Source organism: Neopelma chrysocephalum, unplaced genomic scaffold (assembly GCF_003984885.1).
Source record: "Neopelma chrysocephalum unplaced genomic scaffold, ASM398488v2 Primary Assembly neopelma1_44, whole genome shotgun sequence".
In the NCBI taxonomy this organism is placed as follows: domain Eukaryota; kingdom Metazoa; phylum Chordata; class Aves; order Passeriformes; family Pipridae; genus Neopelma; species Neopelma chrysocephalum.
Window position 1 is genome coordinate 23,511,561 of NW_020897703.1, and position 15,721 is coordinate 23,527,281.

The window sequence follows — 15,721 nt, forward strand, 5'->3', positions numbered from 1 at the left end:
CAGCTTTCCACTAAGATAAACACTTACCTGTGCCCAAATACAAACCCCTTCAGAACAGTATTTACTCATTCCTGAACTGTATTGTAGGCCTAACCCTTTACCTTTTGAGTTGACTGACTCACTGTGATTGACTGCAGGATGGGTCTGCTCAGTCCAGTGCACATGCAGGGTGGACGAGTTCAGTGGTAAAGAAAGTGAAAAACAAACAGAAAAAGCAACTGAAGTAAAGAGGAAATGCCAGCCTGGAGAAAAAAGACCATATTTCATTCCCTTGGCATTATGGGCTGTGGTTTTTTCAGCAATAAAATGGAGTATGTAGAAGTCTTTGGTCTTAAACTCTAGCTTTAATTCCAAAATGTCTCTAATGCACTGAAAAGTCATCCCATGGAGAGGGACAGCACAGCAATAATGTGGCCACGACTAATCCAGGTCCTTGTGGTCTTCCTTTTCTCGCTTCTGATTGTACAGCTGGGGATATTAGAGTGAAAGAAGAAATGGGTTGAAAGCAACTAAACTGGAAGGTAGTTAGATCCTATGTAATAGCCATAGGCATAGAAGAGAAAAGGGAAGCAAGGGAAAACGAGGAAAGAAGAACAAGAGGTTTCTCATGACATTGCATGAACTGCATGAGATGTGGCATCAGCACTGGCAACAAGAATCCATTTGTCCATCCTGCAATGGTCATGGAGCTCAGTTCCTTTACCCTGCTCTGGTTTGATTTTGAAGGTCACTTGGGACCCATTTGAGATCAGGAAGAAACATCCCTCACTCCTGTGTTTTTTCTGGGGTGGCACTCATCAGGTTGCTTTTCACTACTCATTGTATGGGTGATGTGGTTTCTCTGTGCTGGAACTTGTGGTGGCAAAAGAGAGGGACAGTCCTGGGACTGCAGTTGTCCCCAGGTTTGTGTCTGATCCTATGTGTCTCTTTACACTAGTCTGTCATTTCAGTGCTTACTAGTGAGAGCATCTGTTAGAGGGGCTGTTAGCGTCGGGAGGGGGTGAGACAGGCTTTGTTGCTGATATTCAAGGCTAAACTTTGCAGCCTCTCCAGTACTGTTTAAATGCTCTTCTCCCTCAATTATTTGAGGATAATGAAGGCAGCAGTTTCTTCTTTGGATTTACGGTGCTTTAGAATGTTAAGCTGTGGGCTGCTTTCAGGCACTTCTATGTCTCATCACCCACGTCCCATGACAGCAGAATTGGTAAGTGCCTGCTTAGTTGCAATTCCCTCCAGATCCTTACCAGCAGGACAACTGCATAGATGTGTTAACACTGTCAGGAGGAAATTAAAAACCTGGGGCATTTTGCAATATAAGTCTGATTTTTATTGTAGCAATGATATAGGCTGTTTTTTTGGGGGCTTTGGCCTGTATTATTTTTCCTGATTTTGACTCAGTTATTTTTTAATAGTTTTCCATTGACTGACACAGAAGGTTACTTGTAAAATTGTAATAGAGAAATTCAAATGTTCCACTCCATAGAAAAATAAGACATTCATGTTGAACATCATAAATAGGGAAATTTAGCCTTTGACAGCAAGAACAAGCTCAGCTGATTGTGGATATTTCTGAGGATGCTTTCTAGCTTTGTCCCCTCTCAACAGCCTAGTCAGGACTGAACCTCCTACTTGGGTAGATGAAAGCTCCTTGTCTTTATTCCTGAGCAGCCAAGGCTAGCCAACATTGATAACTGTATTCAGTATTCAATAAATGGTGTTTATTGTTGTTGGAAAAAAGTAATTCCCCTTCTGGCAGTGAAGAAGGTATGATTTGTAAATAGAGGTCTGGGAGCAGTGCTGTGCCTGCAGATACAACAAGGGTTTGACAGAAAGGCAGCAGAGCTGGATTACGGACGTGTCGGTGTGCAGGAGCAGAACAGCCCTGTCAAAATGCAGACTCTGCTTGTTGGAGCCACCGCCCTGGATGAGACCCTGCAGAAAGCAGATACTGTGCAAAATGGCTCATGTATCATAACTCCCAGCTATGCTTACTAAGGGGGAATTCTCCAAATGATGTGGAATGGGAAAAGCATGCCTAACAGCTTTGGTATCATTTCAAATGTGAAATACTTTTAAGAAAAATATTGTAACTTGTCCATGTTGTGGAGACTGAGATGCCCATTAAGGCTTGTCATACAGGTCACAGCTGTTTTTCTTTGAACAGATGACATTTCTTCTACAGAGATGTGTTCTTCCAAAGCTTTACCACTCACCTGGCATGCTTTTGCCGGTTTTCAGCTCTCAGGAGACTTTGCTCTGCTCTAATCTCCCACCTGAGGTTCTCTTTGTCATTAATTTCCTCTGGAACAGCAACACCTGAACTACAAACTCAGATGCTGGAAGAGCTGGAGGAGTATTTGGGATTGTGCCACTTGCTCTGTTGCTGCATATTTCACTGAGCATCTCTGGCCGCAGTTGGAGGTGTGGACACACACCTATCCTGGTAGTGCTGTTCTTTTTAAGTTATTTTTGTTTTTATTTTCTATCCCACCATTTTACCACCTGATCTCTGTGATGAGAAGTTGATTGAGGACATACCTTGGCCTCTTCCCTAACTTGAGCCTGGCAGCATCTACGAGTTGGATGTGGAGAAGGCAATGAGCATTTCAGGTACTATTCCCTGGCTGCAAATTTAAGCAGCAACCCCTCAGGAGAAGTCTCCCTTTCTTAAATATAGGATTCTCACAGTAACTGCAGATATTCTGGATTGTCCCTCACAGCATTTGTCTCCCTGATAATGCAGCCGGTTTCCTGCCCTGAGCCTGGCAGGCTCACTATTTAGTTGGGATATAGATGTTTAGTATGTTTTAATCCGATCCTCACAAATCAATCCCAGAAGCCTCCCAGACATTTCTGCTGCATTTCTCCCAGTGCCATACAGTTTGTCAATACCCATCCTGCTGCTGAGGATTTAAAAATGTTTATGTGTATTTTTAACCAAGCAGCTCTTCACTGAGCTCTTGGAGAGCAGCAACTGAAGGCTGTGTGCATGGAGGTGTACAAGGAGGGGAAGCTGGAAATGGAGGAAGATCCACCAGGATGTTTGCTGTCTCTGACTGACCACATTGAGGACCTGTTCAGAACCCATGTCTTGTTTTGAGCCTGTCACCTCAGTCATTGGGGAGCTGCTGGAACAGGCTGGGAACAGGCTGTGCTAGTGCCAATGGTGCTGCACAAAAAGGCATTCACAAATAATGAAGCTCTGAAACACCCTGAACATAAGTGTCAGCAGCTTGAATTGGGGTCAGTTGTGCCGTGGTGAGAAGGAGGCTGGGCTGGGGGAGCAGGGAAGAGACCTCCCCCTCTTCTGCCTGGCTGGGGGAAGGGACCTTCAAGGCAATAGTGAGCAAACCTGCTCCTGCTCACTGCCCCTGGGAAAGCCAGGCTCTGACAGGGATCCTTAATCCTGCTGCAGATCAGGGCCTGTTCACCCTGGTCAACTTCAGACCTCATGTAGATACCCAAAAAAGCATCCTCCCAGCCACAGAGCTCGGCTTCCTGGGGCTGCTGCAGCAAACAGATGATGCCCAGACCAGCAGTTCATGTAACCTCCTGTCTGCAATGCCCTGAGCAGCCTTGGACAAGTTGCCACCTTGCTCTGTGCCTCAGTTTCCCCTTTTTTATATTGGGATAATAACACCAAGGGGAGGGAGGAGGTGAGGAGGGATGTTTGTGTCATTTTGGCTGTCGCTGTCAGAGGGGCTGCTGATCCCAGAGAGTGAAAGGAGGTTGGTTTTGAGACTAAGGCAGAAGGATATTTGTCTTTGTCATTAAACTAGTGGCTGTCTCTGGCCACATGATGACACCTCTTAATACTGCTCCCTTAAAACAGGAAGGCAGATCCTACCAGGTATCAAACAGCACCAAGGGCTTTTTAAGCTTAGCTCTGTACCAGCTAGTCTGTGGTCCCCATTTTAAGATGTCATGCCTCTTCAAGTTGAGTTGTAAGGACCCACCACAGCAAGGTTTGTAAAACACTGGCTTTCCAAGGGCTATACTTGCTTTGTGAGTCACCTTTGAGGGAAGAAGATAAGATTTTTAATGCTAAACTGAGTGGCAGCAAACCCTGCCCCTGCCTCCCAGGTATTGAATAGCAACTAAGCTGCTAAAGGATTTTGCCAGCAAAATTGCTCTGCAGTGCAGTATGTAGGATTTAGCCACCAGTGCTACCTGCTCTAAGACATGAGGTGCAGACCTGAGAACATGTGGGATGTAGTGTTGCTATTCCTCACACTGGAGTGGTTAGTGAGTGTGCAGATACCAGCTGGATGAGTGTTCAGGATCCTTACAAGTGTAATCACCAAATGCTATCTCCTGAAACCCTGGGGCTGCTTTGCAGCAAATTAAAGAAGAGAGCAGAAGCCCATATGTTATTTCACTGGTCAAAGTGGGGAGAACAAATTAAAGTGCCTATTTTAGCACACTAAGACAGCTGTGCTCTTCTCAAGCCAGTCCTGAGAAGCCACCTATCCATGCTTGATGGAGGGGAAAGCATCTGCCCTAGCAACAGCCAGTTAGCCAGAAGTGGAGGAGCTGGCTAAGGCTTCTTGTTGAGGAAATCTTTGGATGACACCTTGGCAAAGACCGAGGGACAAATATGAGCCCCAAACACTCCCCACTGAGCAGTGTTAGGTGCCTTTCATGGGACTGTCACGTGCCAGGTGAGAGGGGGCTGTGACCAACACAATGGGGCTTTTTAGGGCTTGGTGGCTGTGGGTGTCAGGTGTTCAGTGGGATTTGTTCACTGTTGATTATGACTCTGGGTTACCATCAGCAGAGCGAACCTCGAGAACCTGCAGGAACAATCTTCAGCTGCTTGCCTGCAAATCCAGGCAGCTACTTAAAGAGCCTGTAGTGGTTTTTGAGCAGCACGTATGTGTTAAGTTTATCATGTTACTGTTAAGCCTTGGTGTGCTCTGTAAATGTCTGGCATTCTTATTCTTCTGTTAGCAAAATGAGGTTTAGGAAGTTTAAGTGATCAGAATTCCAATAGATTTCTGCATGAAGGGAAAGGGGGAAGGTGGGGATGTTGTCATGCCTTACCAGAGGCATTAGAAGTGATGACCGCATGTGCTCCTTCTATATTTCTAATATAGTTTTGCTAATATAAACGAAATTGGAAGTTAGAGGAAATGTCACTTCAGCATTAACACATCACAAGAATCAAGTCACTTAGAGGATGCAATCCCTCCAATACATCCACATAGATACTGAGTGTGTTTAGCTGTTTCAGCACCCAAAATACTGTATGGTGATTCTAAGTGCTTTCTTTTAACCCCTTGCTTATAGTGGTTTATATTTCATATGGGATGACTGAATTAAATTAAATCACACCAAATGTAGCTTATTTGATGTTTAGAATCTTATGCTTTGGAATAAGGTCAGCCTGTGATATGCGTGGTTTTGGGTGCCCCTGGACTATTCCTATGTGGTCCAGAGCTGAGAAAAGTCACTCTTGTCAAATTCAAGTCTACCCGCCTCCTGAAAAAGTTCTTATGGATCCACAGTCAATAAAAGGTTGCAAATGATTGTTATAAAGGGCTGACTGCTTTAAGACAAAAGAAGAACTCCTTTCCTTTTCCAGGTGAAAACTTGTCACACAGGTGAAGTGTTTTGCTGAAGGTCCCTCAGAAAATGTAAGGCAGAGACAGGAGATGAACCCAAGTCACCCGACATCTCATCCTAGCCAAACTGCCTACCTGCATTATGGGAAACTCAGCAAGAAACAAGGGTAATGAAGCTGCCCAGCTGCCTGGAAAAACGACTGCTGCTATATAGCAGGTAATCCTTTAGATTTAAGAAATGGCATAACTTGTAAGGAGGAAGTTTACAAAATATGTCATCTGAAGACACTGCCATGTTTAATGCATTCGGTGCCAATAATTTTCTTTCCCTTGCTATACTGTTTACAGAGCAGCTGGTGCAGAGATGTTGAGCTGCTATTGAAGATGAAAGGCTGGTTGTTTTTCAAAGTCCTTTGTGCCTGTTTGCTCCTAGCTGTCAGTGTAGATGGTTTTTATTTCCTTTATCACTATAGGTCTGAAGTCCCTTCTTTAAAGATTTCCTCAATTCAAAGAAAGATTTCTTTTGCTCTAAGTCCCAAAAGACCTGGAGGGTCTTTGCTCTTTTGTTTGGGCTGAAGTCTCCACAGGCAATGCCAATGCCTTGGAAGGATTGCTGAAAACCTTTAACCCCCAGACAGCCAATGTCCCATCTGAAGCCCTTTGATGAAGGCATGAGGAATTCGGTCTGTTCTGCTCATTTCTGTGGCCTGGGAATGAGAAAACCCCTCTTGAACTATACAGATGCAGTGAAAAACTTCCAGTTCTTACTAGTTAGTGGTGTTTACAATGGTACATAAAGGATGGAGCTTCCCCCCTCAAAACAGTCACAGAGAGCATGTGTTAGGTACTGTACAAACCCTCACAAAGAGGCGCTCACTCAAGTTGTTTAAAAGCCAAGTAATCAAGGCGGCAGAACCTTCCCCATTCCAAAACTGAGGCGCTGAAGTTATAGGAGGTCAAGTCATTTGCCCAAGATCATGACAGAAAGATAAGACACAGCTGAGAACTGAAAACAAGGTGCTGCTTCGGTACCTTAACAACCTGATTTTCCTCTTGTGTTCCATCTCTCACGCACTGAAGTAAGGCTGAATTACAGGATTTTCTCTTGTTCACATAGTTTGTGTGCTGGTGGTTCTGTGACTTTGGTGAGGGAGCTATCTTAGAAATCTTTCTGTCCAGTCACTAAATCTGTGTGATCTCACTGTTTTGGAAATGTTTTAGCCAATGAGTTTCTCTCAGAGACAATCTAATTGGTCTGTAATGACAGTCTGAAGGGCTGCCCATTCTGAGCATGTAGCCTTCCCACCCAGCCTGCACCACCAGGGTCATCAGTCAGTCAAACCAATGCTCCCACATGGCAACATCACCCAGATGGAAAGCAAATCTATGCAAATCTCATAACAAAGCTGTACTGAAAAGAACTGGATCCTGAGTGTTCTTGAAAGCCCTCCCCATCAGTGCATTCAAGTGACTTTCTTACTGATTAAATGCTCTTCAGTTAAACGCGCTTTTCATCTGTAAATGTGTCTTCTGTTAATGATTCACAAAAGTGAGTGCAACTGGTAATTTTCATGTTGCCCTGTAGCCCTGCTACCAACATCCATCCCTTGCTGACCACAGGGTATAGCCCTGGAGAGGAGCTGCAGCTGAGCTGACTGTGAGCTGTGCAGGGCTGAAAAGCCCAGAGTCCAGCCACTCTCAGCTGAATGAGAGAGAAACAGTTCCACAGTCAGAGTTGAAAGTGGCCAGAGTGGATGGATCTTGCTCTCTTTGTGGAGCAGTTTGAACACTGAGCAAGGAGTGAACCCATACTGGGTGTGCTGAAGCCAAAGGAAGAATATCTCTAGATGAATTTCCAGTTTTAATGTTCTCCATTTAGCAGAAACTGATGGCACCTGGACACTGGGAGATCCAAACAACTATCTGCTTTGCTTGCTCATATAAAATGTTTTCTTCCAGTTTTATTTTTTTGCGAAATTGTGTACACAGCAAACTCCATGCAGAATGCACACAAACTTCTTCCTCCTGTACATCCACATGTGAGCTACTTCTTTGCTGTTAGTGATTACCCATTACAGAATTGAGATTAGACATGCATGAGTGTGAGGAGGGTGACATTGCTGCCAAAGGAAACTTGTGTTCTACATCTCAAGTATCAGGTCACCAGAGAACTGTGTAAAGAGTAACAAAAACGCACATGCCTACCACTGAAGGTGGTGACAGGTTCTTAGTAGGGGATGTAGTTCTTCCTCTCACTGTTATACTTGGAAAAAAATGCACATCACTGCAAAAAAAAAACATTCCCCAAACCCAAAAGATAGCTGCAGTCACACAAGTCTGTTCAAAACTGGAAAGTTAATGTGAATCTTCTAAGTCCTAGAGCATTGCCCTCGCTTTGCTTTCTCAAGAAGCCTGATCCTAAGAATGGCACAAATTCTCTACCTGATTTTGCTATCAATTTTGCTGATTTCTATTTTAAAAAGGTTTTGTTGATTTTTATTTTGTAAATTTTAACATCTTCAAAAATATCCCAAGTGCAATAAATATGTTATCTCTTGCCACAGAACCCTTTTGATAATTAAGAGATTGATCATCTTCAGCAACGGACATAAAAGTTTAAACAGTACGTAAGTGTTCTCTGTACTAATGCAATAAAAGTGGCTTTACTTTTACAGTAGTAATTTTAGCAGCAATCTAAATCAACACCCTGTTGATAATCAAACAAATCTTCCTTTAAAGAGAAATGCAGTGCAAGTGAGCTTATTAGTATTATGGGCACATTATTGTCTTTACTTTCCCCAATCAGCTTTTATTCAGGCTTTTACAATAGGTGTAAATTTTTATATTTCCTTAGGCAAGCAGATGAATGAACTGAACATCCGGAAGATTACTTAAAATAGGTTATGGTAGTAAGAAATAGACAATCCTGTGCAATGTGTCAGTGGATTAGAGTGCTGAGTTCTGTAAATGGGCAACTCTGCTCTGTTGGGGCTGACAGGCAGCTGAAAAACAAAAACTTGACTGGGGGGTATTCAAAGTGTGGTAGGGTGTTTTCTGTATGGATGTGTTAGGGAATTTGGGAGGGAGAATGGTGGGGAAAAATTCCTGCTATATGAGGCACAGCCGGTAGTTGAATGGTGTCTGAAAAGGACTCATCTTGTGTGAGGTTGAGGACTTGCTCCTGTGTCAGACCCAGGCTCCCTCAGCTGTGCCTTGTCCTTCAGTTCTGCTCTGCCTTCTGTCATGACCAGGTATAGCAGAAGTGAGGGAGATGAGGAAAATGGCTTTGTATCTTTGTGACAAACACTGTGCAGAGAGAAGAGCAACTCTAGAAAGCTCTGGGTTTGATGCATAAATGTAGGGCAGCCAGTTTTATTTTTCAATTGTCTTGACAATGTTGCTTTGAAAAGTGGAAATAAATCACTGAGATATTTCTGGGCTAAAATTTCATGAGTCCTCATGGCATGGAGATGCTTGTTGCTCCACATGACTCTATTTCCAAGCTCAGACAAGCAACATGGTGGCTGCTCACACTTGCATTGCTTCCAAGGCGTAGCTTTTGTTTTTCCTCTTTTCTAGGTCCAGCCAAAGGAGCTGGGTCAGTCACAGGATGCCCATTATGCTTCTCTCTGGAAACTCTAGATGGATTTATGCTTGTGGTTGATCTGAGGATCACCACTTTCCTTATAATCAGGAGTGCAATTCCTGTTGGCTCCAAGAGAATCTTTTCAGCTGAATAACTAGAGAGACATGTTAATTATGATCCTTTCTGCTTCTTTAATGTCTGGATAGTCCCTTGCTGTCCTCTTCTAAAACAATACCACTCTAAAATCAGATTGAATGCTACACACAGCGTGTTACTCCCACCTGACTAGGGACAGCTGTTCGTGTGTGTGGCTGCGCAGCGGAAAATGCTGAGGTCCTGAGGATGACCCATCTCAAATAGGAGTCACTGCCCCGTGTTTTCCCTTCTGCAGCCTTTCAAACCACCCTCCCATCTGCCTGCTGTTTTGTAAACTCTCATAAAATTTGGTTGCAAAGTGCTACCGTTCGAATTTTCAAGCAAAAGGAGAGAAATGGTGGTGCCAGATTCGGTGCAATGTGACTGAAGGTGGTGACATGCATTACATTATTGTTGGCCTTTTTACCTCTGGTCCTCTCTTTTTTTTATGACTAGCAAGATGACAATAAGTCAGTTCAGGTTGACTGCTCCTTGCCTGAAGGGCTGTGAGAGTGTTTCAAGAGATGGCTACGTGATGATGTCCCAGACATTTTAAATGTTAAGCCTTGTATGTTTGCAGTCCAGAAGATTCCTCATAAATCAGTTCTTAATAGTGCAAGTTCAGATCCTGCAGTAGAAACAGCCTCCTTTGGTAGAAACAGCCTCCTTTGCAACCAACAGGGATGAACTCAGCCATGATCTGGTTTCTGAGGCCTCATCAAATGTGCAGAATCACCCATTTCCCTGGACAGGGGCTGCACCTTCATGAGTTGCTCAGTCAAATGGTTCTCCCAGCAATGGTAGGATGGCTGTAGCAGCCTGGTTTGCTTTGTCCTGGAGAGCTGTGACTCCAGGGACTGCTACCTCATATTTTCTGCAGTCAACGACAGATGGGCATGGCTTTGATATCTGCTTGCTTTTTCCTTGAGAACCAAAATGGAATCAGTAGCTCGTAGGTGGGCTGCTGGATTGCTGCTGAGAGGCAGTGGAATTGTATTTTGTTACCAGTGGGGAAACACAGGGCTGATTACCTTAGCCATCAGGACCAGAATGAGCACTGAGACTCCCACAGCTGATGGAAAGGGAAAAAGACCAGGGATCAAGAGTTTGTGGATGAATATTGAGAGGCAAATCCATCTGTCGGCTGACAGTGATAGCCCTCACCACGGTTCTGGAGTGACTCGGAGGATGTGAGACACTGGATTATTATATTTATTATTGGGTTGGACCAGCTCAGGTGTGTGTGGGGTGGGGAGGGACAGTTTGAATCCCAGGGAGGTGACGCCCTGCCCCTCACAGCAGCCCCTGCGAGGCTCCCGGGGCAGCCCTGGAGCAGCTGTCAGTCAAGGGCCCCTGGAGCCCAGTCCAGCCTCTGATAGGCTGGCACAGCAGGAGCCCCCCCCCCTCACCTGGCCCAGAGGTATAAAAGCAACCACACATGGCTGCCATCTTTGGTTCAGCCCCACCACATTGGGAACTGGGACTTCACAGGATTCTCTGATGGTAGCTATGTAATTTTATCTTTCTCTGTCTTTGCTCCTTCTCTTTCTCTTGATCTCCTTTCTTAACATTTTGGGTAACTTGAGACCAAATGGGTTGGATTTTGCTATGTTGTATCTGTTAGCATGTGCTAAGTCAGTGCTTTGTGGAATGCTTTGTTTTGGTTGTATGTTACCCTTTAAACTTTTGCCAATATCTCTTGTTTCCTGAAGTTTATCAGTAAAGGTACCCTTTGAAAAAATGTGTGCAACTTTTGTCCTCTGTGCTCTCTCTTAACGTGTTAGAAGAACCGAAGGCCCTTCTAATAATCCAAGGGTGGATATTGTTTGAGTGTTGTATATATTTAAGGTAAAGCTCCCTTGGTGAGCTCATAGCTCTGAGATTTGAGGTCTTACAGAGGACAAGCACTCTCCAGCTGCATGCTGGAAGCAAAAGGCTCATTGACAGGAGGTTCTGTTGTGTGTCTTGAAGCCAAAGAATATTTATTTCAGGAACAACCCAGTGCTGGGTTGTGACCTTTCCTATTGTATCCTTTGGGGCAGGTGCTTGGCTCTGGTGCTCTGTGTAAGCCCATCCTTTGTCTTGGTGTTGGCTTTCTTTGCCTTCCCATTTCTGGCTCACCTTGGTTCATCTACATGTCAATTACTTCCATCGTCCCTGCCTGCCGGGATGGGGCAGGGGCCAAAAATACAGTAGAGCAAAAGGTACCACATATTTAGTCTGCTTTCACTGGCTAGTTCAAGCCAGTGGTCCAAAAGCTCTTTCCTTAACCTTTAAGCAGAGAGGGAGCCTGTTGCCTTCAATGACTCTTGCCTAAGAAAGCCCTTTGTGTCTTGTCCTACAGGAAGATGTTGAGTGATGCAGACTTGCCTCTCTCCAGGCCTTGTGGTGGAGAAGAAGAGCTGCTTGCTGTGCTGTCTAAGCTATGTTTGGCCATCCTGCCATTTGGGCAGACCTGCTGCCCTTCGTTGGCTTGCACATCCACACCAACTCCCTCAGGCAACCACCCAGGGCATCTGCCACAGCTTTGCAAAGTAGCTACATGCATTGGCATGGCAAGAGTTATCTGTTCTGAGTGAATGGGCCTGACCAGCATCTGGCAAATCTCTGCACCACTGGGATCTCTTGTAAAGAGCAAGAACCAAGTACTCCAGTAACATGATTGTAGAGCTGAAGTGAGTCACTGTAAGCAATGGCTCTGCCCTAACATGGTTCCCTTTGAGCTAGAATGAGTCAGGCTTCTTCCCCATTTAAAACCATCTGAATCCCCAGTGTCTAGCAGACATTTCTGTCACATAGCTTTTTGGGTGCACATGGTTTCAGATTCAGTGGCTTTGGCAGGAAGCACATAGCTGAGGTATCTGAGAGTCTGCCCCAGCAAGGGAGGGCTGGGTGGGGTGGACAGGTAGGGCAGATCTGGCCTATGCAGGTGGCAAGTGGCCATGCTTTTCACACTGCTCTTCCTTAACAGCAGCACAACCCCAGAGGTTGTCCTTGGCTGACTGGTAAATGGACCACGTTCACTGAGGAGGCAGCCAAGGCAGTGCAGACTTGTATTGCCACTCACTGGCAATAACCTGCCTCACTGCATGTGCTTTGTCCAGGCCAGTGCACCATTAGCAAGGTGGAGAAGTAGAAGAGTGTACTGACAATGCAGTTGTCTCTGTCTCAAGAAGATCTGGGAATGTGATGGTCTTAGTAACTCAGAGATGCACATTTCCCCCGTCACCATAATGTCTGAGATTTAGAAAATCTTCTCAGAAAAAGCTGCCTGTATTTTGAAAAGAGTGAAAACACGGAAAACATGACTTGAGTCAGTCAAAATGTTTTTGACGTGTTTTATTTCAGTTGTAAGCCTTTATGATGTGTTTGCAGATTTTTTTTATCTTCAAGAACTAAAATCCTTGAAATGACATATTTGAATAATGGTGGAACTTTGTATAAGCAATCAGAGAGAAAACAATCTTCTCAATTCCTTTCTACTGCAAGCCCACGCTTTTCAGTGGTTTAAGTGAATCCCTACTTCCTGCTTTAAAAAAGTCAGCTGGGATAATGTAAATCTGCTTGATTCAATTAGAAGGAGCTTTTGAGCAACTGCAAAGTCAGGGAATTTATCTCTTATGTGATAAATGATGGCAAAGAGGTCACCACTTGATACAAAATTAACTCCAGAACTAGTTTTTCCGAGCTTCTAGCTCAGTTTTAAATGATGCTGGTAATTCTGTCTTTGGTTTGAGTCAGGAGATCACAGTAAGAGGCCTCACAAAGCACCTAGAAATGATTTGATCATGAGACAGCAGAGATACACATACCCATGTTTTACAGTCCTAACTGCAAGCAGAGACATTAACTTCTCATTCACTGGCAGCTGATTCCAAATCCCTCTAAATGGCTTTAAGAAAATATATGTTTCTGAGCTTTACCCACAGCTAAGTCTCCCCTCATACTAGATCTTTTAGCTACTTGAGTGATAACATGAGGCACAAGGTAGAAGCCACCTAACAGCTTAGTACCACAGTAAATCTCTCCACTCTGTGGAGCATGTATTGTTTTTTAACTAGACTTTGCTCCAGCTCTGTGTCCTTAGCACACAAAACTGTCTCAGTGGTGACAACCCACTGAAATCAGTGGAGTTAAACTCATATCTGTGGATCTGGTCCTACAGGCTCCTCCTTATGTATGCTGTGCCACAATGTCATCCTGGTGTGTGACCTGCCTCCTCCCATGCTGGCATATTAAACTGTCTGGATGTATATATACTCATTTGTATTTTGATGCTAAATGATGCCTGTAATTGTTTGAACAGTTCAGACTGAGGAAGGTTGAACTGAGGTGCAAAGAAAACAACCCTGCCTGACCAAGATACAGCAAAGGAAACTTCTGCCATAACCAATGATAACAAACCACAGCAATTACTCAGTTAAAGCTAAACCCATCTTTAATCAAGACAGTCAATGTAAAAGGCCCTTGGGATTTCTGTGAGAAGGAGGAACTCCCAATCAGTGCAAAGGGAATTAATTGTTCCTTTTTATTCCAGGGCCGAAGTTGCCCCCAGATTTGCAGATGCTAATTTTCAAAAAGAGAATCATTAGTTTTTAATAAAGAATTTGCAACTTGGGAGGTGGGGGGATGGACTGAAAGCATTTCCTCATACAGTTTAGAGTTCATTAGTGCACCCATCAGGGAAAATGTGTGAGAAAAGTGAAATTGGATAAATATTCCTTATTTAACCGCCAAACCAGTAATTCAGGAAAAAAAAGCAATTTCTTCTAAATCTGAGTTCCAGGTGACTGGCTTTTATCTGAGCTCCATTAAATTATTCCCCTCCTAAATTCTCATGAAATAGGCTTTTGCTTCAGCAGACGTTGACTCTCTGAGATAATTTTGAAAGCAAAACATTCTGTTTTTATTAGTAATGATCCATCTTCCACCCTGATGATGTGAGGGGTTTGAGGAAGGTGTTTGTGCCTAGGTGTCAATCCCTGTTTGTTTGCTGTCATGGGGACAGGCTGGGTGACCTGGTTCCTGCTTGTCTCCTTGGCTGTGGGTAGTACTGGGGTACAACAGAAAGACATGAGAGCACCTGGTAGTGATTCTACCTCCAAACAAGTCAAGAGGCAGTGTCCTTGGCCCGGCGTTCACTACTCAAGCTTGTAGCTAGATCCCTCTCACCCTCATTCCTACTGCAGTGTCTCAGCAAGATCTCCTCTCTTCAGTTTCAGTTATGATAATTTTTTTCCTTCCTTGGTTGCCCCATGTGATTCATTCCCAGTGTTTATTTCAGTGTGGCAACCACCAGACACAATTTTTCTATGGTCTCCTGTTTGTTCTGGAGTTACACACGGCAAGTTTCCTACTCAGCTCCTTTTAAAAACACAGATTTATTTGCTTTTACTGACTCTGGTCAAAGCAGCTATTCTGAAATCCCATAGGGATGGAGTAGTAGAGGCAGACAGATGTGATGAGCTGGAGCTGCTCCATAGACCAAGTGCTGCTGGTTGAAAAGAGCCTTGACCTCTTTAATACATCAGGTCAGTGAAAACAGGGCTGGACAATACTTTGGTTGATAATGTTCTGAGGGGACTGGGCAGAACTGCCTGAACATTTCCCAGGTTGTGTTTCCTTGGAGCCTGTTTGCCTTGACAGATTTCTTCCTGTGTGTGAACTCTGAGGCAAAAGGAATAATTTATGAAGCTTTTTATATCACTGTCTATGGTTTTTGTGGCAAATTGAGCTCCCTTCATGTTGTATCTCTTCTCTTCCTTCCTCTCCTTGGTGACCTCGCAGCCATCAGTGCCTGAATTCCTGCCTTTACATCCTTGATTTTCTCTCTCTGCTCTTTGTGAGGAGGGTTCCATATCCATAACTCAGCATATGTGGCTTTAATGCTAGTTACTGCAGTCTGAAGGGCAGGAGCAGACTTGGCCTGTCCAAGTGAGTAGAAGATCCCAGAAGTCTGTGATTCCCTGCCAGATGCAGCAATGGAAATGACAAGCTTGGTTTGGGACTTTCAGGCTCCTGCCTCTATGCCAGGGAGCCTGGAAGCTACCAGACCCCAAGGGTTTACAGGGTCTTCACTATGGGAATGAGCTGGGTTCATTGGGTAGCCAGGTGCTACTGAGGTCTGGGACCCAGGTGTCCTCACTCCAGTGCAGTCCTGCAAATGCCCAAGGAGGAGATTATTCCTATCAAACCATTTTGCTGCAGGTTTGGCTCTATGGGAAATGCAGAGCCTAGGTGACAGGAGCATCAGGTTTCTTAATCTCAAGGGATGCAGGGGCATTTTATCATGTCCTCTGAATTATTCTGTCACAAGCATCTTGAAGGTCTGGTTTCTCTTCTCTAAAATGATTAGTATGCTGCTCATCAATCATTCTTATTTCACAACTAACATGCTGCAGGTGGTTTAGCAACCTGAGCATTTGGACTGAAATAA

The 15,721-nt window shown here is 44.4% G+C and overlaps 1 protein-coding gene across 4 annotated transcripts in view; it reads left to right on the top strand.

Annotated features, from left to right (window-relative positions):
* Positions 1-5,606: 5,606 nt before the first annotated feature.
* SLC15A2 (solute carrier family 15 member 2) overlaps positions 5,607-15,721 on the top strand; it is a 74,940-nt gene continuing 64,825 nt past the window's right edge. For 2 of the 4 annotated variants that reach the window (XM_027678980.1, XM_027678988.1), the window contains exon 1: positions 10,711-10,788. Coding sequence is in view for 1 of the 4 variants with exons in the window: in XM_027678986.1 (XP_027534787.1) it covers positions 10,786-10,788 (3 nt within the window). In the remaining 3 variants the exon portion in view is untranslated. Of the gene's footprint in view, positions 5,782-10,710; positions 10,789-15,721 lie in introns of those variants that run through there. The other 2 variants (XM_027678981.1, XM_027678986.1) reach the window with 2 other exon arrangements.